This window comes from Pelecanus crispus, chromosome 10 (genome assembly GCF_030463565.1).
Source record: "Pelecanus crispus isolate bPelCri1 chromosome 10, bPelCri1.pri, whole genome shotgun sequence".
Classification (NCBI taxonomy): Eukaryota; Metazoa; Chordata; class Aves; order Pelecaniformes; family Pelecanidae; genus Pelecanus; species Pelecanus crispus.
In genome coordinates, this window is record NC_134652.1 from 16,461,160 (window position 1) to 16,488,842 (window position 27,683).

Genomic DNA, 27,683 nt, shown 5'->3' on the forward strand with positions numbered 1-27,683 from the left:
GCCTTAGTTCCTCCAGTGAGGGAAAGACCCTCCCCACCTCCAGACAGATAGAGCCCACAGCTGAGCCGACATGGGATGGCAGATGACAGCAAGATGTGTGTCTTCACATCTGCGTGTTTCCAGATAATGCTCTTCTAATTCACCTTGGCTGGTCTTCATAGATAAATGCTCTTCATAAAGAACAGATCATTATTTGAGGCACTTACAGAAGAGATCTCCCACCCTGATCCATTTGTTTTCCAAACCCATCTAACTTGTGCACTGAGAATTGATGACAGGGTTTGGTCTGTTTTTTTTTTTATTTAGTGAAATCAAAGTTTGTCTTCAGAGATTTCAGCAAAAGAACCTTTTAAACATCAACTTATAGAGCAGTGCATGGAGATCTGCAGTAGCCAGAAAGAAAAAGGAATGAATGATAAATTATCCAACATGAACTTCCTTTAGAACAGTAACCTGCAACAGAAAAAAAACATATTATGTCCCTGTTCAATTCCTTGCTCTACAAAAGCTCAGTAAAAGGATTTGTCCCCTTAACCAAATAAAAAAAAACCTAGGGCCTTTAAATTTTTATTTTTTTAAATCAAAGTCTCAAAAGGTCCCACCAACTCAGCCTTCTTTAGCTGACAAGCAACAGACTACTGAACTTATGAAGACCTTTCTTCCCAACCATTATATTTGAATCAGGGCTAGCAAGAAGAAAAAAAAGACAAAAAAATCCTGTTAGTCTTAATTAAAATCATGCCTTGCTCAGCTGGCACATGTTTTACTTTCATGAGATTTATGAGTTCATGATCCTGACAGCTCTCCATGAGTTCTTTCTGGAGAAAAAAGGAATAGTGAAGATAATGATTGAAATTTTAAAGTAACATCATGAAGGAAGAAAAATCTTCCATGGTTAATCATTCTACTCTTCTCTCCACCAGTGCTCCAGAAAATTACACACTTCTCTGCCACTCCCAGAAAAGAGCAAAAGGCTGCTAGACAGGAGACCAGCTCATAGGAAAGTATAATCTTCTTCCTTAGACATCCCTCCTCTAAATTACCAGGGACAGTATTTCTTTGGCACACACAAGCAGCAGCAGAAAGCCACAGAAAGGCCTTCTCTTCTGTATACAAAGCTCGTGTGGGTCAAAATGTAGTTAAGAGACTCCTTCACAAAACAGTGAACCCTTACAGACACCTAACATGGGAATTCAGCCTTCTTGACTTGAAAGTAGTGACAGATTTAACAAGCCACATGTATAACTGTCGTGGTTTAGCCCCAGCCAGCAACTCAGCACCACGCAGCCGCGCGCTCACTCCCCCTGCCCCGATGGGATGGGGGAGAGAATTGGAGGAGTAAGAGTGAGAAACACTCCTGGGTTGAGATAAGAACAGTTTAATAATTGAAATAAAGTAAAATAGTAATGCTAATAGTAACAGTATAATAATGATAATAATAATAATGATATACAAAGCAAGTGATGCACAATGCAATTGCTCACCAGCCACCGACCGATACCCAGACAGTTCCCGAGCAGCGATCGCTGCTCCCCATCCAACCCCCCCCCAGTTTATATACTGAGCATGATGTCACATGGTATGGAATAGCCCTTTGGGCAGTTTGCATCAACTATTCTGGCTGTGCCCCCTCCCAGTTTCTTGTGCACCTGGCAGAGCATGGGAAGCTGAAAAGTCCTTGACTAGCATAAGCAGTACTTAGCAACAACTAAACCATCAGTGTGTTATCAGCATTCTTCTCCTACTAAATCCAAAACACAGCACTATGCCTGCTACTAGGAAGAAAATTAACTCTATCCCAGCCGAAACTGGGACAATAACCTAGATGGGTGACTGTAAGTAAAACGTAATCCTTCAATCCTGAAAGCAGTGGGATGGGCATTCTGGCACATTGCCTTACCCTTGGTAAAGGCTTTGAAGCAAATAGCTCATCCTGAGAAGCTGCTGACAGACAAAATTTATGTAAACATTAAAAATTGTCATACTGAGTCAGGTAGCAAAGGCCAGCTCAGTGTCCCGACTTCAAAAATGTCTAGAAATGGGAGCTCAGGTAACAGTATAAAAGCAGACAAGAATAAAATGATACTGCCCCAGAAAGAACTCTTACTTCCAGCCATATGCAGTCCAGAAAGATATGCGATGCAGAGGTGATATCTGTATGATGAGTAACCCATGATGGAATTTTCTTCCATTAATTTTTACAATAATTGCTTTAAATTCACATAACCTTTTAGGTATTCCACAGCTTAACTAAGTTTTGCACAAAGCAGTATCTCTTTGTTTTGAGCTTATCTGGTCTTCTGACGCACCCTCTTTCTTGTAGCTCCTCTTCATCTTCTCTATGACATTTGATTTTTGGGGTTTTTTTTCTTTCTGCCATCTCTCTTCCAGCCTGAAGACTTGTCATGTATATAAACGTTCTTCATAACACATCTGGTTCCATACCTTCAGTCATTCTTGCTGCCCCTTTCTGAAACATTCCTAGTTCTGCTACACCTTTTTGAATTTTCTAAGCTCTGGATATACAGCAAATGAAAGACTAGGTTAATTAATACAAAAACTTGCCTTGTCTTTGGGAATCAATTCCAATAGAAGGTAATACACTATTTACTGAGGGAGAGGGGTTAAGTCGAGAAGCAAATAAAAAAAGATATAGCTGGGTAAGAGAGAAGCTCCACCCAGAGGCTTGAATGATTTCAAACACCACAACTAACAGTTTAGTTGGTGCATATTAAATATTTCATCTAGAGGGTATAGCAGTATAAAGAGTAAAAAAAGAAAGAAAATAAAGAAAACCAACAACTTTACAATGGAGCCACTGTATTGTTGCTGAGGGAACATTAGGTTATATGCAAATCCCAGGCTTAGTGTTGCAAAAGGACAGGGGTTATTTTGTGCATCTTGGGGGGGTAGCTGCACACGTAGTCGGGTCCCTGACTGATGAAGGGAGAATGAATTAATATCCTAAAGGCTGGGGCAAGTTTTATAATAAGAACTTAAAATAGCTTTTTCTTAAATTGTCCTTAAATTATTTACTGTTGGCCTCCTTCAGTAATTTTAGGCTGTTACCACAATTCTGGTGCTATTCAGCTTCTTGTGTTTCCATTTTGCATGTTTTCAGGAAAAAAAAGAGTCTTGGGTATGGTCAGCGAATACAGAGAAGGCCTCCAAGAATGAGGAAAGCACACATGCTTCTTCCCTCCAAATCTGCCCTGAAACTTCAGCAGCATAGAGAATACTGAACTGCTATAGCGTTGATTTTTCAGGTGAGACAAAAAGCAAACCTCCTGCCCACTCAGTGAGCTTTACACTTTTCAACAGAAGCAGAAAACTGAGCTTCAGTACCCAGATATATTCCTCTTTGGGTGGCAACTCTGGAAATTTGCCTCCACAGCTTCAGTTCAGATGTTCCTCACTCTTCACCCTAGACTGTTGCATGGTCAATCTGTGCAAGGCTAGTACTACTCCCGTGTTTCAGCAGCACACCACAGAAAACACAGAAAAAAATCTCAGAATGTATCCTCTACAGTGTGTGATACTTCTCTAAAGGAAACCCAGAATATTTCTGGAAAAAAGGGCAGTAAGATTATAAAACAGTGGTCAAAAGAAAAATACAGACTTCTTTCCTGAGGCTAGGAGAAAGCATGCTGTGCTAAACAATTTAATAATTAAATTGAAGAAGAAAATACCATTGTAATTAACATACAAAGAACCAGCGCGGCCTAGCTAATCTCATCATGAAGAGATCGACTAAAGTAGCATGCATTTTATGGAGCAATTTAATCTGGCAAGCAATTAATCGTAAGAGCACTAAGTCAAACAAATAGATTTCCCTTTAAGGAGATCACATTCATCATCTGTAATGTATTCCAAACTGCAATTTGTTAGCCAGCCCCTGAATTTTACAGAAGACATTTACCGTCTTCCTTTAGTGGAGAAGCGATCCCTGACTGACAGGAAGGAGTGGCATCAGTCTTTTTGAACCAGCTAGCCTATTAACACTAATACGTTCTGAATCATTGACGCAGGAAGCAAATAACTTACAAAAAGCAGCTACAAGTTTTTACAAGCCTTGTACCTTAGAAAACACTACAATGGTATTTACTATTTGAGTCACGTCCTAATCCACTGACCAACCTGATCTGACCCATCTCCATAATCCCCTGGAGCTGATAATATTACTCATGGGGGTGAGGGGAATAAAAAAAAAAAAAAAAAAAAAAAAAATCAAGCCTTGCTCATTGAGAACCTCAGCAGATATCTCTTACCCAGGCTCCTCCTGGTGCAAGTCTGGGATTCTGGCTCTCTCCATCCTCTCCTCTCATATTCTCAGCTACAAGACAATCCTTCCCTGACTAGTTTTAAATGGAATTAGATCAGTTTAGAATGCATTGTTCTAACTGATCACAAGACTGCCCCAGACCCTCAGTACTTTTACTGTTAGAAATCCTTTCACTTCCAACTTTCATTTATTCGTGATACTCCCTGCCCATTTGTTCACATTACAAACTGCCCTGTAGCTTCAGAAGCCGTACTACCTCGCCTCTGTTTCCCACTACATTAGTAGGCACTAGTTTTCACTTTGCTGGATCGGGCAAAGCACACACCGAGTGTCCTTCAGAGGGAAATCAGGATTCTTGTTGCTTGTGTCTGCACCTGTCCCCATCCAAGTTTATCCTTTTAGAAGACGAATTTGAAGGCCTCCTCTCTTCCTAGGAAAGGCTTTCCATTGAGTATTTTCCTATCTTACTGTGTAGAGGGCATTATTGTTCTGCTTGAGTGCACAGTTTGGATCATGAAGATTAGCAGGCTGAAAACAATCAAAGCTCACATCCTCTAGGTGTCCTTGGGCCCAAACTGATTCCCCTCCGAACACAGCAAATGCTTTAAAAAATAAAAAAGAGTTATCAGACAGAAAAAAAGGCCCTAAGAACCATGCAGTGCATCTGAGTCTTAACAGGGACCACTAAACTTTACCAAAAGATATGTGGCAACATTTCATTTCATCCAGAAACCACACAAATTTCACTCAAGTGAGGCTATGTGCCATGTGTGAAAAAAGCTTGCTAGAGATGTACAGCTTCTGCCAGTGCCTTCCTGCCCCACTGTCACTCCAAATCAATTCAAAAGACAGATTTCTTCAGAGTAATGACAGGATGAGACCTATGCCTGGCTGCTTTCAGTCCTCTTCCATCCTGATAATTTCCCTTATGCTCCACTCAGATTGAAGGCATGAATATAAAGTGTCTCCATGCCAAATCAAAGTTAAATAAATAGTCCTGGAGATAAAGTGCAATGGGGGGGGGGGGGAAATCCGTGAGCTATGTTCCAGACCAAGTTCAGTTAGTATCATCTCATTCCCAAAACAGTTGAAACAAAACTCTCATTAAACTGATTATGACAAAATACTGCCTTACTGCACTGTCAAAAAAAGCATAGGGAAAAACTTATAAAAGCAAAATTAATCAAAACACAGATTTTGGTACTCCAGAGATTAAAAAAAAAAAAAAAACCACACACACAAAAAAAACCCCAGAAAACCCACAAACCACACAGCAAAAAGATGGCTACACTTGAGAAAAACTCCTGATGGCTAGGCTAAGCCTTTAAACTCCTCTGACCTGAACCGAAGTGCACAGCATTGTTTCCTGATGCCTTCCTGCTGTATAACATCATACTTACAATTAGACCGATACCACATTAAAATGACAGCAAGTGCAGGCACAATTCATTTAACAATTAATCTACCCTAGCTATCATTTTCACTTGTCATTAACTGCCTCTTAAATGCCCTCAATTTCATATAACCATAGACTCTTCCTTTAAACATACACACAGGGGAATATGCCATTATAGGCATTATTCAAAGCAGCGCTTTCTGTCCCCATCATCAACCACAGCATTAATCATACTGAGAATAGTTTCTTCTCACAAATGACTGAGTTGCATAGTTGGAACTCATCAGCAGGATCCAATTTACTGTTAAGTTCACAGACAGCAGACAATACTGGGCATCTGCAGCAACACATACCATGAGTCCTCTAGTTTTTACCCTTTACTGATCTTTCAGAGAAAGAAAATAGATGCTGAGCACCACAAGCTCCCACTGATTTAAATAAGTGCTCTACTCGGCATCTTCAGCAGTTGGACCCAGGGTTAACATATAGCATAGTGCATTCAAAGAAAACAAGCTTTCTTGCTTCTTTTACCATTTGACCATGCAGTGAAGAGACTGCTTTCTACAATCAAATGGGTTAGGTTGGAAAGGACCTTTGGAGGTTATGTGGTCCAACTTTACACTCAGCATAGGGCCAGTTAGGCCAGTTTGCTCACAGCTGTGTTCAGGCAAGATTTTAATAACTCCAAGGATGGAGATTGCACAAACTCCCTGAGCAGTCTGTTCCAGTATTGGATCATTAAGAAGAATTTGGGAAGAGCCTCCCTTACTGAGATCTGACTGACTTTATTTCCCGGCCAAATTGGAGCAGCCTTGTTTTGTGGCTCTTCATTTCTGAGAGAAGTTTATGCTGAGAGTGGAAGTCATCAAACAAGGAAGAAAAATAGGTGCTCTTCAGTGAGATTTGCACAGTCTACTCCTTCAGCAAGGCTCAAGATACCACACATGGGCTGGCCTCAAAGCATCCACAACTTTCAAACACTAATGAACAAAGGAATCAAGAACAACATACGGTAGACCTATTGCTTTCTGAGTTTAGAAGGGAATGTCTGCCTCAGACAAGCTCATCTCAAATGTCCATGAAAAGTCAAGCTCAGATTCCAAAGCAAACAGTGCTGCAAAATTATGAGGACATTAAACAATTACCAAAAAGTTTAAGTAACAGCAATTGGCCTTTGTTCAGGTACACTGTCCTGCTTAAGAAGCTCTCCGTTAAGCCTCTTCAGACACCCCATGAAGGACATTATATAAAGTATATCATATTCACACCCCTCTGTCAGCAGCAAGAGCTTTACATTAATTAAACACAACACACAACCTTCTGGAAGAAGGATCCAGTTTAAAATGCCTCATCCAAAGTGTGGTCAACATTACAAGTTTGTTTAGAATAAAAGGCATTTATTCTGCCCTCAAAGCACTTAGCAGCTACATTTTCTATAGTGGATAGAAGCATTTTTTCACAGCACCCAAAGCCATCATTGAAATTCAGTGTGTTCCAAAGTTTGAAATCATCCTTCCCTTGGCCACAAAGGTTGCATTACTTCCCATCCCACACAGACTCAAAAACTGTCCATAATCCAACTAATGAGAAGAAAAATGTCACTGTAATTAAGACACAAAGTGATGACCTAATCAATCACTAAAGCAGCAACATGCAAAAGCTTTGGGGCTTTCAAAGTCTTCTACCAAAGTCAGGCAAAAGGATTGCCAGGAAGCTTTTAAGGTCATTCCACTTTCGGCCACCCTCAAAAATAAGACACATTTCAAACCATGCTTTTATATCCTATGAAACAGGACTCCACTGCAGCAAGATGCCTTCAACAACGCAATCTCCTGCTCAAGACTCCCTTCTGAGTAGCACCCAAGTTCTCACTTTTTGGACTCATGGCAGTATTGTCTCAAGCCCAGTACGCAAACTGAAGCTTTAGGCAATGGTTATGTTGATACATGTCTTAACAGCGAGAACAGTATGCAAAAACCACCCTGCACTGTACCAGCACAAGCAAGAGAACATGTGCTTACACCCCTGCAGAGCGACATCAGCGATCACTGCTGACAGTGGACACAAACTTCAAAACCACTTTGCAGCGTAATAGCCTAAAACTGGTGTAACAGGTCAATGCTGCTAAGAGAGACCGTCCTGTTGTCCCTAACGCTGAGCTGCTTGTACACACACCCTCTACAGGGCTGACACAACCACTCACATATCTGTGTGCAATGAAGGCTCGAGAAGTGATCCAGGCTAAAACACATTGTTTTGTTCTTTTTTTTTTTCCTGCCTAGATAGTTTTATCCTCGGTCAGGTCCCCAGTCTCCTCCTTTACGTGCAGCTGCACAATGCAGGCTGCTGCCCACAGAAGAGATGGCAGGAATGCATGGCAGGTGAATCCTCCTGCTCAGCAACACTGTCAATTTATACCTGCTCCAAGTGACTGCAGAAGCACAGGCTGAGGAAGCCCTTATCAGCATGAGATATCAGACTCCGATACTCATCACAGATGAATTCTTCAGGAGATCACTGTTACCTTCATCTGGTGGGTTTGATAGCCGAGAAACAGCCAAGCACGTGGGCATTTCTGACTGCCGAGCCTTTACGGTTAGCATCCCTTGAGACAGGCAACAGAAATCTGGCCTCAAAGCTAAGAGAGAAATTGCTACCTCAGAAGCATTATGTGATACTTTCCTGAATTATCCTTCTAGCTATAAGTTAGAAAAAGATTTTAAAGAAAAAAAGTTTGCATTCTGGGATTCCCAAACAGGACTTTCTCCCAAATATCCTTGCTCTTCAGCCAATTTAATTCAGACCACATGAACCTCTGATGTCTCTTATGGTCTCCAACTGAACAGATATTAGAGTCCAAAATATTGTCACATTTTGGAATGGAGGGGTGGGGGCGGGAGAGAATCACAACTCACTCAAGCTCCCATTTTTTCTCTCCAGGCAGCATTTTACTTTACCTTAGTCTTGGCTATACCAACCAGTATTTACTGTACGGTCGTAAAGCTAGCCCCTGTGCTGACAGGCTGAGACAACCTTCTCTGCCTTCAGTGGGAAGAGCTCCTAAAAAACAAGCATTTTAACTCTGAAAGGTAGTATGCGTGTTTCTTTTAATGAACAAAGTGTTAGAAACAAGATGCCCTCCTCTCACAGTTCCCTGGGAATTGAGCTCCAGATTCTGGTGCAGTCTTCAAACAGACTACAGCTAACAACATATTATCCTTGCTTTCAGTTCAAGATAAGGTAGGTACTTCATTACCTTAATGAGCAGATGTACTTAATGAGCAGGTACTTTGTCAATTTAGTCCTAAAGGAAGAATTAAGAGAATAGAACATTTACATTTCTAGAGGAAAACCAAATTTTAGGCCCCCCACTAGTATAAGATAATATGAAATACATGTTACTGGATTTTGAAAAGGGGTTTTTTTGTAAGTACACATCCCACAGCCCAGGCTTTCAGAGGGAATAATAATTCTGGCCGCTGCTGTGAGCAACAGATTTCTTTTAAACAGAAAGACCAAAACAGCATTATACTACATCATTTTTCAATGGATAAAGGTGTTATTTAAGCTCAAAATGATTTTTACATTGTTTGGGTTATGAAGAAAGCCACTTAATGTTCTCTCTCCATTAAAGCAAATCTTGAAAGCTAGATTTGAGACCAGTGGAGATCAGAGTCCCTTATATTTACCCAAAGAATAAGAACAGCATGGGCAAAGTTTTGACAAGCTAGAAACAGCTGGTTCAAACTGTGCTTCAATCATGTTCCAGTAGGGCCAGATCTTGGGGCCAAGAGAATCTGGTTGCAGAGGCTATTTACGTCTTGCTTCCTGGCTGCATTAGAGCCACCAACAAAGATGTCGACTGCAAGGTTGAAATCTACCAGTTAGGAACTGAACTCAAGCCAGCTGCAATACCAGAGAAATAATTAAGATTGTTCTCGTAAACAGGATGAAACAATACAACACTCAAAGCAAGGAACCAGCAGACCTTTTCAGATTTTGTGCTGCAACAAAAACACGAGATGTTTACACGACTGCATCCTAGCTTTGCAGCACATGCTTTAATGTATTACTGAGCTCATACATAACTTACTTGTGCCCAGCAAGGGGATTCAAGACCAAAATATCAGCAAACAAATCAGAAAAATAACTTCTGACCAATATTATGTCCACCTGTGAAATAAACCAAAACCACTCCCAAGGCTATCATATATTCTCCACTGTTTTTACTTCTCTACAGAGAAGGGCATTTGGCAAGCAAAACAAGAAACGATTTCTTGCCTGGTGCCACACTTCTTCAGACCAAGCAGTGCAAAGTCACTCACATAAATCAAACCAGAGACCACAATCACACTGAAAAGTCTCTTTCACTTTTCTCCTCTACTGACTGTTCTCCCAAAGCTCCAGACCCTGAATTCACTAGCACAAAAGCAGAAACCGTGCCAAACATTAGACTTCCAGAGCTGAATACATAGCTTTCAAGAAAATTTGCTAGCAGCTTAACTAACTCCATTTTATAATCCCACAAACTGCACCCATGAACCCAGCAAATGAGATCTGCAGACACGAATTCCCCTATTCACAGGGCAGTTGCATTCGATACAGAGTAGGTGAAATCTGGGTTGCAAAACTTCAGTAATGGATGTAACATTTCTCAGCTAACTTTGCTAAGCAGCCTACAGATCCTGGCTAAACGTCCAAAACATTCAGATCTGAAGGAAGAAATGTTTCCAACAAAATGGCCAGGAAGACAAAGGCTCACAAGTGGGTAAACTCTGCGGTGAGATGCTCACCTTACGAGAATCACATGAACTAAGATACCTGGTGATCTTAGGAAGAGACTGCCAAACAGCAGCTCTGCTGCAGCAGACTTTCCTTTCTGCCCAGCAAACAATCCTCCCTTAAACAGATGACTTACCTCTACGGCAACCCCTACAGAGCAGCTGAAATACAGAAGTGGATCTTTTTGCAAGTTCCCTCTTAAAAGGCCAACATGTTGACTTCATGACATGAGGAAAGTAGATGAAAGTGGCCGATACAATTGCAGACATTGGAAAAGCTAAGAAAGCCAGTTAAGCAAGGCTGCCATCCTGGGAATAAATTACTTCCAAGTTCTTCCCCAGCCCAATCCAAAAAGCATTGCTTACTATGAGGATGAAATTTTAGAGAGAAAGTGATCCCTGCAGCATGGCTTTCAAGTGCATTGAAGAAAGCAAGTCATGGTATAGCATCTCAGATAGAGGCATTTCTTTACTGTACAAACAGCTTTGCTCAAAATCAACATCAGCTCTAGAAACCTTAAGTCACCACAAGAAAAAAAAAAATCCAAATAAATTAATCCTCCCAAAAACCCACTGGGAAAAAAAAAAGTTCATTGAAGAGAAAACAGGCTTGACATTGTCAGGGTCCATTTCAGTCACTGCTGCCTGGGAAGAGAAGTTACTGGCAGAAAGGAGTAAGGTGACCTGGGATGCACCTGACTTGCTGAACCATGCTGCTGTGTTAGTGGAACTGGTCCATACAACACCACTCAACTAGCAGATTTGCTCTCTGGATTTGGGCCATCGGCAGAGACAACATTTAATTAAGCTGCTGCATGAATGAGAAGGAATGAAGGAAAATTATAGCAGAATGAAATTGGCTACGGCTCTGTAAGAGAAGCACACCAAGATGAATCAGCTAGTAAATAAAGAGCAATAACTGAAAACTAACACCGCTGTCTCAAGAAGAAATCAGATAATGTAAAAATGAAATGAAATGCTGAAGTTACATGACTAGAAAAAAACCCTAAACGTTAATAAAAGTACTAGAAGTATGGGTAGAGTGCCATGAAAAGATGAAACTGCACCCTGCGATAGGAGTGCTTCTTTCCTTTTTTTTTCATTCTTCTGTTAAGATGTTGCTAGTCACAATGGCCTGGAAGTGAGGTCCTTCCCTTTCATTCCCCCTGCTTCCTCTGTTCAGGTGCCAGCTAATGCCAGAATCTGTTCCCATCAAATCTGTTGCTCCTAGCAAATGAACTTTCCCTACCAGAATACTGAAAGGTCAAGTGAAAAACAAGCAGTGGCAGCAGACAAACTCTGAGTAACCAAGCTCTGTTATAACCACTGTGGTGTTTCAGAAACTGTTCTGCTGTGCCAGAGTCCCTAATGTGACCGGAAAAGCATGCAACAAGAAACACATGAAATGACAAGAAGACTCTACTAACTTTGTTCCTTCAATGAGGCGTGAAGTGATTACAGGTCACTAGAAAAGATCTAGAACCAAGCCAGAATCCTCATCAAGAATTAACTCTCAGTTTTTCAGCATCATAATGTTTTCAGGCTACCACCTGAAAACTGATGAACTAATGCTTTAAATAGCTTATGTGCATAAAGCTTGCAAGTTTTCTTACAGCGTTTTAGTAACAATTTGATCCTTAATCTTGGCAAAATTATGTTAGGCTTTTAAAGTACCAATAAAATACATCTATGAGTTTCTCTTTAGGTTTTGTTGCTTTTTTTATTAAAAAGAAAGTAATTGTTGACTGTCTTGTACTAGCCTGTGATCTGAGCTCAGTCAGACTGATCAGCAGTGACAGCATGTCAGAGGTCATTACCATTAAACACACCTCAGTGAACAATTCAATGGAGTTGTCATTCCACCAGTGGTAGCCCTCACAAGTGGGTTTAAGAATCATAGGGAACGAATTCCACATCATTCTGGGCTAACCTGCATGCCTGAGCACCCTCTGCTGCTCAGCGCTGGCTGGCCCGAGCAGTTCTGCACGGTCCGTCCATCCTGCGGTACGTACGCACTCAGTGCAACGCTGCTGCTGGCAGCTACTGCAGAAAGGAGTAACACCTGAGCATCCTTAGCCAACACTTGTGGTTCCTCTTGGAAACAAGCTTTGGAAACAAGCGTCTTGGTTTTTTCAGCTTGGATATTATGGCTTTAGATTAGCCCATTGTCAAAGGCAAGATGTTTGTGCGCATGTTTTATATATAAATATATACATATATGTAAGCATATGCATGTGTGCGACTATGTATGTACATGTATTTATATACACACAGCTATCCATATATACATATATGGATACACACATTCATATATATGCATATACATATAATATACACATAGCTATCCATATTTTATATATATGCGCATAGATTTTCTTGATCATTTATTTTCATAAACAGGCTTTAAGCTTGCCCTCCTTTTTTCATTCTCTTGCTCATATTGGCAAGAAACATGTGTGTGTGTCCATTATGTCTGCACAGAGAGGGAGAGGGAAGGAGGGAAATGTGTGTGCATATATATATAAAAATATATATTTTTTTATGCAGTCTCAGCTGACTGTAATCCATAGGCCTCCACTCTATACAGAAACACTTATCTATCAGCAGGTCCCCTTTCATGTATTCTGCATAAATGCTACAGCCATCCATTACAACATGACTAGGTCAGCAGCATTTAGCTCTTCTCTCCCCCCATGAACAGATGCTAAATTTCTTGCTGTAAAGCAGAACAATGCTGAAGGTACTATGTGGACTGCTTGCAGCCATTTATAACAAATGTCTGAATGGAGCCTCCTCCTCTGTCAAGGTTTTCAGTAAGTGCAGTTCTATGGAGTGCTGGTAATTTAACATGAGCTATAGCTTCAGAGCAGGGATGCCAGGTATCCTATGACAAACAAGCACAGCCCAATTTGGCCTTCTTTCACCTAAGTAAAATTGTAAGTGTTCTGTCAGAGTGCTCTTGCCCAGACTGGCAGCAAGCATAACCATTTTATACACACCCATGCAATGCTATAAGTGCTCCTCCCAAATCCCCAATCTCTTCTTTACGACCCCAAAAGCAGCCTTGGGAGAAGCAGCACCTCCTGTACAAAGAAACAATGTCACGCAGGGTGGGTCATGTGGAACAAAAGTAGCTACAAGATGGAAGAGTGAATGAAAGCACCCAAGCGAGGATTGCAGCGTATGCTACAACAGCACACAAAACACCTTTAAAAAAAAAAAAAAAAAATCCTATCACCTAGTTCCATACTACAAACTTACTCTTTGCTTGTTAAAAGTGTTTCAGTAAGAAAAATAAAATTACTTTAAAAGTGGTGATGGGACTGAATTTCACACAATGGGGAAATTCAGTCTATTAATCATTGAGTTAATCTATTTATTCACCTTGAAAAAATCCTGATCAGGAGAAAGTCTATTAAAAGAATACAGGGATTCAGCTGCCACCTTCCTCACTGAGTAAGCAATCAGAAGATGCCCCTTTGAACCCTGCGTTAATAAAACTCTCATTAAATGCAAACCTGCACAATGTTATCTTAAAGAGGCTCGTTAGCTTAAAAAAATTACTTGTCTCAAAATGTGCTTATTTTCTCAGAGGTGAGAAGGTGAGTTTTCAAACCACTAACTGCTGCAGCTTCTTATTTCAAGCCCATGAGCGCTGCAGCTATATCTTGCAGTCCACCGTGCCTCAATTATTTACGTAAACCACAGAGACAAATCCACAGACAGAAGTTATTATCACTATTATGGGACAGGACAGCAATAGGGATCACTCATTCCAGTAGGGTATGTAAGATCTCAGCCAGATCAGACTATTATTACTCTGTCTTCTTCAAATTTTCATTTTCTTTAGGTTAGACAGAAACTATGAACTGTCTGTAAAAAGGAGAGGTATGGAGAGAAGGTAGGAATAGCCTCCCCGGCCCTCAATACTCAAAAAGAACATTCGTGACCGCTCTTTTCACTGGAGTAGGGACTAGAAAAATCAGATAATCAGCAAAAACAAAACCCAATCAGACTGCCTAGTGGAGAACAGAGTCCAACTAAGAAGTACAGTTAATACCATAATAGGATACACAAAGTGGGATCTCTCTGCAGCTGAGTTTAAACAAGAACGTGTCAAAGATTCTCTAGGTATTACTCATCTTGACTCGGCATTAAAGCAATTAATCAGATGACCTCACCAATCCAGCACTGTGGGTTACAAGCAGGACTGTTTTATGTGTCTCCCCAACAGTTACTCCTGTAACACTAGTATTAAAGGTCTTTCTACAGACCTTGCTGCAGAAGTGGGACAGCCAGACCAGGACAGAGTGGTCTTTCCCAACAGATTGCAGAAAGCTTCAGACCTTGGAAGGCTTGAGGCATTCCTCAAAGAATTATCCTCTCATCCTTCTGCTGCATGATCTTCAATTTTCAAACACCTAAATTCAGTCTTTAGGCCAAGAAGGATGATTACATTATCACAGGCCCTTCACTTCATCCATCTTCGCTGTACCGAGACAAGTCTTTTGAAACTTTCTAGAGCATGTTCTTTCAAAAAAAGGCACCTAGTCCTAGTCACCGCTTTGACAGTCTGATGTTTCAGTCGCCTTCACAAAAGCATCTTCACCTTTTGATTTCTCCAGCTTCCAACAACCAGCTGTTCTAAAATCTATACAGTGAAAGAACCTTTCAAATGTAGTATTTCTACCATGAGAAGAAAACAAACAAGTAGATGAAATACCCACACCTCACTTTTTTTTTTTAAAAAAGAGAAACTTGGGAAGTCAAACAGACTAACTTCTCTGAAGTCTAATCCCTCTCCAGGCCTTGAATCATCTCTAATTTAGACCTTGTCTAATTTCACTGTGTGAAAAGCCATGAAAGTCATTCATGAAAACTTCTAAAGCTAGTGAAAGACCACATGAAATTTCAACATATGTAAGCAGTTCAGCAGAGCAGGGGAAAGCTACCAAAATCCTGGAAGAGAAACATATCAGAGGTTTCACTGGTTCCAGGCAACACCATGCACTGAACGTGTCCAATACAGGCTGTCCGGGGAGGGGTGTCAAGGTGCCAGTTTTTTGGTTGTATCTTGTCTCAGTTGAATGCTGATCTTTACAAAAGCAGCTGTTAAGCCAACAGGTAATGACCCAATGCAAATCTTGCTTGCACGAACAAGAGGTGAGCACAAACCCTCTGCAACCACTTGCTTTTGTTAATCTCTTCCCGGTTTAGACTGCTCTCCCTGGGTATACAGAGAATTCCCAGGGCAGACACTTTGTGTCACATTAAATGACATTAATTTGCCAACAGCTATCTGTTCTGCTGCTTCACTCTGAGTGCATTATCTGCCCACAAGCATTCATTTATGTCTGTTTATAAAAAATAAAAATAAGGATAGTAGCAAAATAAATCTTCTGGAACCATACGTGATGTTATTAAGCTTACAGACTTACTAAAGGAACCTTTAAGATGGTTTATAGACGTAAGATGTATATTGACTTGAAAGATGCCCTCAGAGAGTTCGTCCTACACAATCTCGTTTTGTAGTGAGGAAAATGGCAAGTACTAGCAATGTAGCAGTAGTGGTGTTGCATAGACACCAAGTGTCTGCGGTGACCAAAGTGATGGATAGATATTTTTTCAGTATAAATGCTCGTATCTTTTATGGTTTGTTTACAAGCCAGAGATAAACAGTAAATTCTCAACATTCTTCCATCTTCCAATCAATCAGATCCATGAGCCTCTTGTCTAGTACCCAGCTTGGTCAGTACTAGCTGCTTCAGAAGCCAGGAAAAGAAATTATTGCTGTCATGAAGGAATACAGCACAAAAGCACCCCCAGATATTCCTTAGCCCTACAAGTAGAATACAACTTCTGCCCTTGAACAGGAGGAAGAGGTTTAAGACAACACTGAAATGTCCTTAAATAATCAGTTTTAAACACACCCAAAATCTTGCGATGTTAAAAGAGGCCTCGAATCTGCTTATTACAGCTGGCTTATAGTCCCCTTCATAGCTTCACAGAATTGCAATAGGATCACGCAACAGAAATCTATTAGGTCTACAACTGCTCTGCCAGCACAGCATTGTTCCCTACTGTATAACTTCTCCCAAGAATGCTGTGAGGATTAATTCATTACAGCTTGTGCCATGCTTTGAAAGCACTCAGTCTACAGAAGAGCCGAGCGAATTATTAGAAAGAAGACAATCAAACCCTGGTGATCCTCTCTTTATCCCAGTGGGCCCTGTTTAGAGCAGCAATTTAGCCCAACAAAGAGAACAAATTCAAAACCAAATTCAATACAACAAATGTGGAAGTGTCATGATAAGAATGCAGTCACACAGGACACAAGAATCTCTAAAATGGTTATTAACTTCTACTCCTTACCTAATATTGACTAATGCATGGGTCACCTTGCTTGCAGGCTCTTTCCATTGACCAGCATTGGTAGAAAGCCTTAGAACTGAAAGGAAAAGACAGTTAACAGTGCTGACACAGAACTGGCAATTTTCTGATCTAAACTGTCAAAAAAATCTGCTTTGGTGAGATGGCAGTCCAGGAACCACAACAAAACAAAGGTCATCTTTGAGACAATCTGTGAACTAGGGCAGAAGTTTCTTTCAAAGCCCATCTAAGAAATGTAAGGAACACAGAAGAGGTGAGCAGAACAAGATAATGACTGGGAGACAGGAAGCAGAGGGGACAGAAGACCCTAGGTCCTCCTAACTGCTTTCATCACTGCATATTAAAGTTCATTTCCCCCAGAAACAGGACAGCATCCCAGATCTATGATACCTTTTATTCCGCTGCTCTCCTCCAGCTCCTATTTATGCAAGGTTCTGTCTGAGCTGGACTACGTCCTGTGATTTAAACCCAACCCAGCAGTGATAGATTCTTTACCTCCCTGTTTATCTGGAATTGCAGAGGGGGATCACACACGAGCCTAGGGGAAAAACACTCCTAGTAGGAATGAGGGCGGTGTTCTGTTGCACAGATGGTCTCCAACAGACTTGGGAGCAGATCTGAAAACATTCTGCAACAGGAAGAACTTCTAGGAAATCAAATTCTTTTCTGCTAGAGCACCCAAAATATTTATTTAGGTCAGAATCTGTAGTGTTTCTACGGTGGCAGTTACCTGCGCATGTCTTGGTAAGTACCAAAACAATAACAGATCCTGGTTTTGGATTAATTTTTGGATTTTTGGATTAGCACATTTTTGGATTAGTTTTCCATATTGCCTGAATAGAAGGGAATTTTCTATGAATTCGTATATACAGGGTTTTCTGGAGGTTACATTGCACAAGAAAGGTTCACCTTTGACTTAGAAGTGAAGGAACAGCACGTCATCAGAATTTAGGATCCCCTAGGAACACGGATGCTACAAGTGAATCCATAAGCACAGTGGCTGCATACTCATGCCTATTATTGCATGAGAGAAGCTTTCAGTCCTGCAGATATGGATAAAGTTCAGATTCAGGACAAGATAAATAAATAAAACCCAAGGCAACTAGATTCCACCGCCACTCCCAACGTAGAAAATTTCAGCCACGTTAACAGAAAAACTAAAGGATAAAGTAGCTTTCTCATCTGTGCTAACAAATGTCCCAAGGCTAGGGGACAGAAGGGCGACTGTAGTCCCAGTGAGATGGATTGGCAATCCAATGGAAGCTGTCGGGACACCTGGCTAAACTGTGCCTTTCATGAGCTTGAGACAGTGCTACCTTCTTGCTTCCTAGTGCTACCATTACATGTCATCTGCTGAAAAAAAGATGCCAGCTCTGAGTAACATTATTTTGTCAAACAGTAGGTACTGTGCTTGAATAGCTGAAGTAATGTATTCAGAGAGAGTTTCCATTCAGGCATCTACAACATTAATTCAAAGGGGTTTGCTCTGTGTAGCAGGATGGAAAACATTAATGTGACAAACAAATTGTTTCAACAGGTCAGATGTGCCTATTGCAGCCAACTGAGTAAGTATTTGAGTGTGTTATTCTTCCATTCCACCTTCCTTCAGCTTCCACAGGGGACAGGTTTGAAAAATAACTGGCTAATAAAAAGCACCTCATCTTACTAGCTGCAATTCTTGGGAGTAGGAAATGCATTAGCAAAAAATCTTATATGCTCCAGAGGGCACAAAAACAGCCAAGTGATCCCTTATATAATGGATGAAAACCATAGGAAGTTTGTACAAAAGGGCAGTTCATTTTTGCTTGCAATTGCAGGGAGTACTCAGCTACTTTTATTTAGGTGAGGATGGTTCTCTCCCATGTCAGAAGAGTACTGTGGCCAACTGTCTCTCTCCCACTGCCCTTTAACTCCTGTTGTTCATTGGGTGATCATGCTGAGAAAGGAGCAGGGGGTGAAGGGAGGAAAGGTCCTTCTAGAATAAAGCAAACAAAGAACACAGCTATATTCTTTTCTTCACAGCTTCAAGCATGCAGGTACTACACCAGCGCTGTTGCAGCTACCCTTGGCTCCTGTGTATTCTCTGGCTGATTATGCCTCCATGCATTCCTTGCTCTCCTTTGTTCCTCTCTTCCCTGCTGGGTGTCACTTGGTGGCATTCCAGCATGCCTCTCTGTCTTTGAAGGATGGCAGCTTCTCCCTGTTTTGCCAGTAGGCACATTCTTCAGTCCAGTGATTTGCTTGTCACTGCAAGCAGGTTTGTGAGGGCTGTTTTCTTGGTTTGTTTTGGCAATGAGTGCAGTAGATGTGATTTGTCTAGCACAGCAAGCTTCTTGTTATAAGTTTCTCAAATTCTTTTCCAAATTCTTGTTTGCACTGAGCATTCCTCTGTGCTGGCTGGTTCTGCAGCATGTACCTGTGCTCCGACTTGAAACTGTCAAATGTGATAGATGCAAACTACACAAACATGCATGAAATACCACATACCTAGTTCTGCCAACAAATTTATATCTCCAACCACAGTAAGTGGCTGCTAGAGAGGCAGCGGGTCTGTTCCTATTTTTTTCTAACGAAAAAAATTTATCCCTTTAACAAGTTTATCCCCCTCTCAATTCTTAATTTACCACACATGTCCTAGTACACAAACCACCTCCACTCACCAAGACACACATCAGCAGCAGGTGGACAGAAAACACCTGACACAAACATCCCTCCACCACCACCCTCACTTCTAGTCAACAGTATTCCTGACCAGTCAAGGGGTACTCACCCATAGAATAAAGGTTGTCAAAATTCTGATGCATCCGAATTATTTCATAATACAGCTCATCATAGCTGCTGGGAGTGGGGAGAAAGGTATCTCCATAAGTGATGAACATGTTGAACAGGTTCACAACCTATACAAGGAAGTGAAAAGAAGTTACAACAAGAATATTTACACAAAATCTACTCTGCAACAGAAACAATACGAATTATGACCAAAACCTTCAAATAAATAACTCGGTTGCATTACACAGTATTACATCATTGCTTTATCTATTATTTTCATTATAGTACAGAAGAGACAGACAAGAAGCTTAAATACTATTGTATCTGGGACCAGGAAAACAGGTTTATATTATTTGATATAAAAGGGCCACAGAACAAGAAAAAACATTACCAGATCTGGAAAATTAAACTAAGACTTTCCTCACATAGACTTGTTTATTTCAATGAGCAGACCCTACAAATAAGTCCAAGCACTGCCCTTTCCAAACATGTAGCAAAACCAACCACAATGATGTTCCTCAGCTTTGTGGCCTTGTTCTGGTATCTCTTTACCAGGCCAGAAATCCTGGATTCTTTCCTAAGATTCATTTAAAATTAATTAAGTTGTTTAAAGTAAGAGGATTTGCTTTGTCTGTACTCACCATAAGAGCAAGGGTGAATATGTTGTGCTTGGCCAGCAACACAGTCTCATTAGACATGAGGAACTTCAACAAGTTGATCAAAGCTAGGAGAAAATAATAAGTATTTTTTAAATAAAATTAAAAGCAAAGCCATTCTCAACAAGTCACTTAAATACAGATGCATTTTCATTATCTCGTATAAACTAACCTAGATGTCAGCAGCTCACTCTCAGAAATATATCAATTTACATGTGGGTTTTGGGGGGTTTTTTTTGTGGCTAAATACTGTGCTGGACAGGTAAGTGACAGCTGTTTTACTGTCCCATGTTTACTCTCCTTCACTGACTTCCCAATCAAATCTGCTCAGGCTCAAGGTAAGTCTCTTGTTAGCTCAGACAGTTCACAGGAGATTTTTCTATCTGCCAGATCCTGAAGTGAGCCTTGGGGGCGGAGGATCCCACTGTCTCGTTTCTGCTTCATACATCACCAACATGATGTATATGTAGTCAGCCTCAAACTGTCACTCTTGTTGATACATGCAGTTAAAAAAAAGTAAGAAAAAATAACAAAAAAACCATGGCATAGTTTTTCTGTAGCTCTATGTCAATGCTGCTGCAATGGTACAAGGAAGGATATAGTACTTTATTGTGTCAGTTATGTAGGGCTGTGAGGTAAAGACTACAGATCTGGTTCACACTTGTCTTAAGAAAACAACAAAAGCTCCTGCTGTAACCACCCCAAATCAGTTAGTGCTAGTGGGAATTAACAAAAAGGCTGGCTAAAAGATCTTTAATCAAACAGGCTTTACAATAAACAATTGTATTCCATACACTTGAATCAAATGAAAAGTTCTTTATCTTATTGTTTCTAGTTCTTGAAAAATTAAAAAAAGAAAGCTATTTTCTTCTGCATTATAGCTGCTCAGGGCTGAAAGCTGATGCCTGCCTAGAACAGATTCTTAATGTATTCTCTGCTCTGAAGTCAGCAGATTTCAAGACTTAAAACACCCAAATTAGATGGCCCACAAAGTCAAGCTGGAATGCTCTACAGGCTTTTTAAAAAAAGGTTCTTAATTGCCTACTAATTGGTAACTGCATCTAACAGAGTAATGCCAGGCATTACTTTGATTTGTTATAGGTTCACCTAGAATTTATTAATCTGTTCTTCCCCCTGTTACACACTACCCAGTAACCTGCAAGAAAACCAACTCTAGTTTGGGAGAACCCCACAACAAATACAGAACAGACCATTCATCTCAGCGCAAAGGTACAGGCTATGAAATAGGAGTAGATAAGACACAGGGAACAGGAATGAGGCAACGGCAAAATTTAGATACCCTTCCCCTCCCCCTCTTCAGGATTACAGAGTATTCAGAAAAGGTAAAACCAGAAAATCTACAGTAAAAAGACAGATGTGAAGAGACTGGTAAGATCTGGAATGAAACAAAATTGTCAGATTCTGGATACAGTCCTGCAACTACTACCTTCTGACAGAAGTTCATCGGGAGGATCAAAAGTTTATATATGCCCCCAAAAGGGAAGCCCACAGTCCTAGTGACGGTATTTGTTCATCACAGACAGAAACTACTTCAGTTTAATCTACCAGCTTGTGGCTTGATGCTGAACTGCAAACCAGAACAAAGTTCTCTGCAAACTCCAGACATGCAAGTGATTTATCTTTCAGAGCTATTCCAGGATTTAACAATCAGCAGCAGCACCTCTCCCTTCCATGACAGCAGCCCACCTCACGAAGCACATATACTAATACCTTTTCAATCCAGCCACAGAACTCCCCATACCATCATCACATCACCAGACTCAAACACCTGGGACCAAAAGCAGAGCCTGGATTCCACAGTAATCCAGCTCCAGAAATACTCCTGTCAGATATTTTTCTGTACAACAGCCGTTTCAAAACAAAGAAGTAGCAGGTACAGATGGGCTCTCCACCTGAGCAGATACCCAGCTAAAAACAGGTTTCCAAGGTAACCGAGCCTCCACAGCAAAAAAGTAGTCTCCAGCAGTCAGTGCCTTGGACTGAAGACAGCTGCCCTGCATCTCCGTCACTGCAGCTTATTGGCCATCTCTCTATTTAATAGATATAAGCATCGTTTTACCTCTTTCCTGGCCGCACAAGTCCACATAGCCACATCTCGTGACTGGGCGCTGCTGTTCAACTACTAGCAGTTGGGGCTTGTGAAAGCAGAGTAGCAGAGCTCTGAATCTTCTGTAACAAGTGGTGTGAAGCCTCTTGTCCATCCAACCGCCTCTCACTCTCCTACCAGGACCCAGCTGAAAGGCCTTTGGCAGAGGGTGGTCACACAGCACGACGAGAAGCCACTGAACATCCAAACACAGCGAACATGAAGGCTGCCCATGGTGGGGAGACACTATTTTTTAAAGAAGGAGCATAACCATCATTGTCTAGAGCGCAAGCACTCACTGACTGACAGGGGCATGTACCCTACAAGTGCTCACTGCAGTATTTCTCAGATATCTCCCTGAAGCACTTGCACTGCTCTGTAATGGTGACAACACTTGAAGGAGAACTGTTGCTCTGTTCTACCCCAACAACAGCTCCTCCGTTTGTTCCAGCCATTGTGATGAATTTGCTCATGTTTAATTTTCCCATTCCAGTTAGAAAGAAGACAAGAGATTACCACTGCTTGAAATCAGTTCTCACACCTGAATTGCACTGCATCATAGCCCACTCACAGCCGATCTATGCTGTTCCTTCCCTAAGAACTAGGAAGGAGATGGGATGTGTTTCACATGAAGAAGAAACTCAGTGCTGGGCTCAGTGCTGGTCAGAAGAGCTAATCCACCAGGTTTACAGCCTCTGTGTGCATGGCACAGACAAATTTATCCAACTGTTTGGAAACCACACATTCCTAAATAAGCTGCAGTGCTCCTAATTAGGATATACACTACATCGATGCTCAAAGAGCAACTAATCTTTTTCTACACCAGCACATTCTGCACCAGCCTCTGCTCAAGTGGCTCTAAGGAACAGGAACACTGTGGAAAACACGCCCTTAAATCTATGGCTACCTGTGTCTCCGCAGCTTGCTTGCAAGGCAGACCCCGCACTGAAAAGGAGGACAGCTATGCCCTGGAGCTTTCAGGATTAGCAGCTTTTAGATCCAGCTTCACATGCCCAGTACCCTTCAGTGACAATTACACACACAAAAAAACCCTTAGAGCAAAGGTCCAACTGGCTGTATGCCCCTCCGCCCCTGAGCTCCAACGGGGCATTGCTGCTGCTACTCCTGAGCAACCTGAAGCCAAACCAGATGTGTCACTTTCTCCCTGCTGCAATCAACTGTTCTCCTCTCATAGCCCATCTGCAGGCTGCCCTCTCACACGAGCCAGGAAATTATCCATGTTTATTCCCAACGGAGGAGCAGCTCAATCTCTCAGCTGCGCAGGCAGACAGAACTGTGGCCCTCGCTTGGGCTCAGCCACATCATCCTAATTCGCACTCCAGGATTTAACAGTGATGGATGGTTTGGGCATGAGGTCTATTTCAACATTAACTGGAAAACAGCACCATTTTTGCAATAGCCTCTAGAGCCTTTTTTTCTAAAGACACCTGTCTTTGGCATCCCTTACCAGGACACAATACACCCACTATGGTAAGTCTCAAAATATCTATAATTTCACAATGCAATAGTGCCAACAGAACTTCTTCAGCAACAGAAGCAGGAGGCTGTAACTAAACTAACCAGCAGCCATCACTATTTGCATGCAAGCTCCTCATTTTGTGACCTGAGCTGAGTACACTAGCTATGCTTCTTCAATCAACAAGAAGAGAACGCGGCCTTGAACATTTACAGCCTCAAAACCAAGTAGAAAAGCATGTTGAGTGGACACTTAAATTGGACATGAAGCCATATGATTGACTGTATGTGAAAGTGGTGTAAAGCATCCAGATTGGTTTTAGGCAATTTTCTCTCCCAAGGATTATTACAGCCAAAGGATGAAAAGTGACATTACCAGCTTTTACAGATACCCTCCCTGCTTTTTAAACTGAAATGACTGCAGTGAAAGATGTTCTTAGCTCTGCCGCCACACAGCTGCTTTTGAGGATGGACACTTTCTCTTATCAGCCCTCGTGGCCAGTCTGTCTAGTGAGGAGCAACAGTACTCCTGCTCAGTTATCTGCTGCCCTTCTTCAAGCCAATCCTCTGTAAGGAGGCTGTGGGCAGCCAGCATCTCCTCTTCTCTGCTACCAGGAAGGAGGTAATTCCTGTTCTGGACAGATGCCCCTCACTCTCTCCTCCCCCTATTCCTCCTCCCATAGCAGACTTACCTTCTCTTCCTGTAAGCCTTGTTTCAAAGAGAAGTAAATTCAGCCTCAGCACATTTGGGATTCATACAAAGTTTTTGTTCTATTTAGTGTCTCAGTGATCACATGTAATGCAACAGGAGTGTGGGGATAGGTTAAGTAGAGAAAAGGGGGAAAAAAGGAGAAGTAGTACCGTCCCTTGGGCAAGTCAGAATGTAGCACAGACTCTGCCAAGAGCATCAGAAGTCTCTGATGTGTTATTGCACAACAGAGCAAAAGAGAACAGCCCTGAGACAGACATCAGTGAGAGTTTGGATGGGTTGAGCACAGTATGGAGGACTCTGTCACTGCATCTGCTGTGCTCACAGGTCAAAAATCTTCTAATGGTGCATATAATGGCCCTTACCAAAGGAGCAAGGGAGAAAGAGAAATGTGAGGGCTCCTCAGAAGCTGCAATGTAACACCAATTAACACGATCCTGTATCTATTAAAATCCTCATATTTTCTACCCTACAACTCTCAGGGCACACTGGAAAGAACAGTGATTTTCTCTGTTCCCTCTGGAAGTTACCATTGTACCAACAGCATATTCAGTGTCCTGCTTTCAGTGTTTCAAGTCACAACCCCCTTACGATGATCCCCACCCACATGTCACTACAGGGCAGCTGATAATGACATCTGGGCAATACTTCCTTGCTGCAGAGAAATCCTCTGCCTCCCAGTGCTTCAGCAGCACGGTAACCATTCTGGACCTCTTACAGCCAGGCTGCTCACATACACATACTCTCAAGGCAAGGTGCATACCAGTCACAGTAGTACATGGTGAGCCAGACCTGGTAAGGATTAGTGCACTGGACTGGAACTAAGAAGAAAGTGGATTAAATTCCTTAAATTCCACACTTTGTGTGCTTTCAATTCCTCTTTCTGTGCTTCAATCCCTCCAACATAAAAGACAAAACAGCACCATTCTGTCTGAAACAGCACTGGAAGTGGGGTCTTCCAGATTCCAAAATTCAGCATGATCCCCTTACATGAGGGAAACTATAGCAGAGAGTGTGGAAATAACAGACTCTCACAACACAACAATAACCATAACCACAGACCAGCCCACTCTCCTATTCCAGACTGTAAGTCACAAGGGCTAAGCTAGGATAACCATATATCCCACTGTGCTGTTATGAGGAGGAGAGACCCCAGAACAGAGTAATCACCTGTAATAAATGCTATACCTGAAGAGAAATTCAGAAGTAAGGAAGCAAAAGGCTCAAATACGATATACTGAGATGACCTGAGTGTTAAGAAGGTGCAGATCTGGCCACGTTCAGCATGGGCAGACGCTCACCAGAACAGTGATCAAAACAAACTCAGCAGGAGATGAATATCTACAAGATAAGGTTTGACAGAAAAGAACCAGCAGAGGTAGTTTCCAGATAGAGCAGTAGGAATAGGAAGCGTGTCTGAGAAATAGCTACATTGCTATTACAAACTAATGCACCAGAACCCCCCGAGGCACAAACTATCCCAGCATCCTTGGACAAGTGAACCAATTACTCAGGGACAGCACTTGCAGCTTCCCATCGATCAGCCAAAGCACTAGAGAACAAGACTGTTGCACCATTGCTGCAGTCCGCTCTCAGGGGAGCAGGGGAAGCAATAAAAGCTCTGTCAACATCACTATTCAACATGCTTCAGCTCCTTCCCTCTGCTCTGCTAAGGAGGGAGCACCCCGCTCATAGCTGTAACAATTCACCCGGCTGGATGGCTCCTCTAACCGCTGCCACCCTGCTTGTTGCCACAGGCACTGCCGAATTCCTCCTCCCAGCCACCAAAGCTCTGTGGCAGACAGCAGCAGGCTCCCCATCACCAGCATCTCAGCACTCTACAGCTGTTCCCTCTTCTCCCCATGACTCTCAGGGTGTAAGCATGAAAGCAGCCTGTATTCTTAACAAGAAACAACAGTATGCCAGAGGGCTGCAGTACACGCTGGCATAACCCATCGCTCCCAGGATCAGTCGAGTAGGCCACTTCACTTCTAATCCTTTACTTTCTTTATATAGTCCCCATCCCTGGTACTTACTGTTCCCAACTAACCGCAGCCAACCCTGTGAAAATTGCAAGCTTAATGGAAATGCTGATTGCTGATGCCAGAGCAATGCTGCTTGATAGCAATCCAGCAAGCAGCAAGAAAGAAACCAAATTTTCCAACTTCAGCTAAAGCTCAGATGAACAATATGCTTTTTTCTTAAAAATGAAAAATAAAAAAGCACACACCCACAAGCTTCATTCCTCTTTAGAGGAAAGGGAAGTACTGCGCTCAATTCTATTCTGTCTGACAGTGCAGGTTCACACTGTTAATTAAATAGTAGTCTTGGGAGTTAAGGTTGCACATTTTTGCATGGGGTTTTAAAACAGAAAAGGAGGAGCATCTGGAGAAAGAGCAGAAACCTTGTGTGAGAACATGGAAAGACAGCAAAGTAAGGGACCCAGGAGTGCTTGAAATCAAAAAGGGGACAGGGATAAATTGCTGCATTCTGAATGCTGCAACCCCTCCATGCAGACAAAGAAATGGCTGCAAACAGCTCTGGCTGTTAACACTTCTGTCATCAATGGGACTGTTTCCCAGGAGAAATTAATCACACTATCTCCACCAGGTCACCATGATCTGCAAACTGTTAGGGATTCACAATCAAATCCTCCAGTGTTAGCTAGCTTTATTTAAAAAGTAATTTGCAGGACAGAGCAACATATCCGGATAAGACCTGTCAGGCTGAGGCAGGATGACCAAAAGGCTACTAGACTTTTGTCCATTTAAATGACTAAACTCTCTTTGTGCTTATCTGAGCAAGGCTCTGTTGATGAAGAATTCCCATCCTGATCTTACAAGGTGATCAGTAACAGCCACAAATCTTGTATTATTCTTTTTCTTTCCATTGGCAACCAGGGCCAAACTCTTTATCATCAGTATTAAAGTATGTTAAAATAAAGTGAAGGTAACTAGAATTAAGTAATAGAACAGTAAGGATTTAAGTAAAAGCAGATACTTCCTAATAATGCCCCATGCAAGGAGTTTAGAACGTTCTCTTTTACAAGAAAGCCACTGAGGTTTTGCATTTCTTACACTATCTTCTTTAGGAGATTTATACCAGTACATTTCACCA

The 27,683-nt window shown here is 41.7% G+C and overlaps 1 protein-coding gene across 3 annotated transcripts in view; it reads right to left on the reverse strand.

The window, feature by feature from the left end:
• The window catches only part of ARMH3 (armadillo like helical domain containing 3), a 129,763-nt gene that overhangs the window by 52,143 nt on the left and 49,937 nt on the right, over positions 1–27,683 (reverse strand). For 2 of the 3 annotated variants that reach the window (XM_075717663.1, XM_075717664.1), the window contains 3 exons: positions 20,260–20,342; positions 19,620–19,746; positions 16,832–16,907 (listed from right to left, as the gene is read on the reverse strand). In XM_075717663.1, the coding sequence (XP_075573778.1) occupies positions 16,832–16,907; positions 19,620–19,746; positions 20,260–20,342 (286 nt within the window). Of the gene's footprint in view, positions 1–16,831; positions 16,908–17,839; positions 17,893–19,619; positions 19,747–20,259; positions 20,343–27,683 lie in introns of those variants that run through there. The other variant, XM_075717665.1, reaches the window with a different exon arrangement.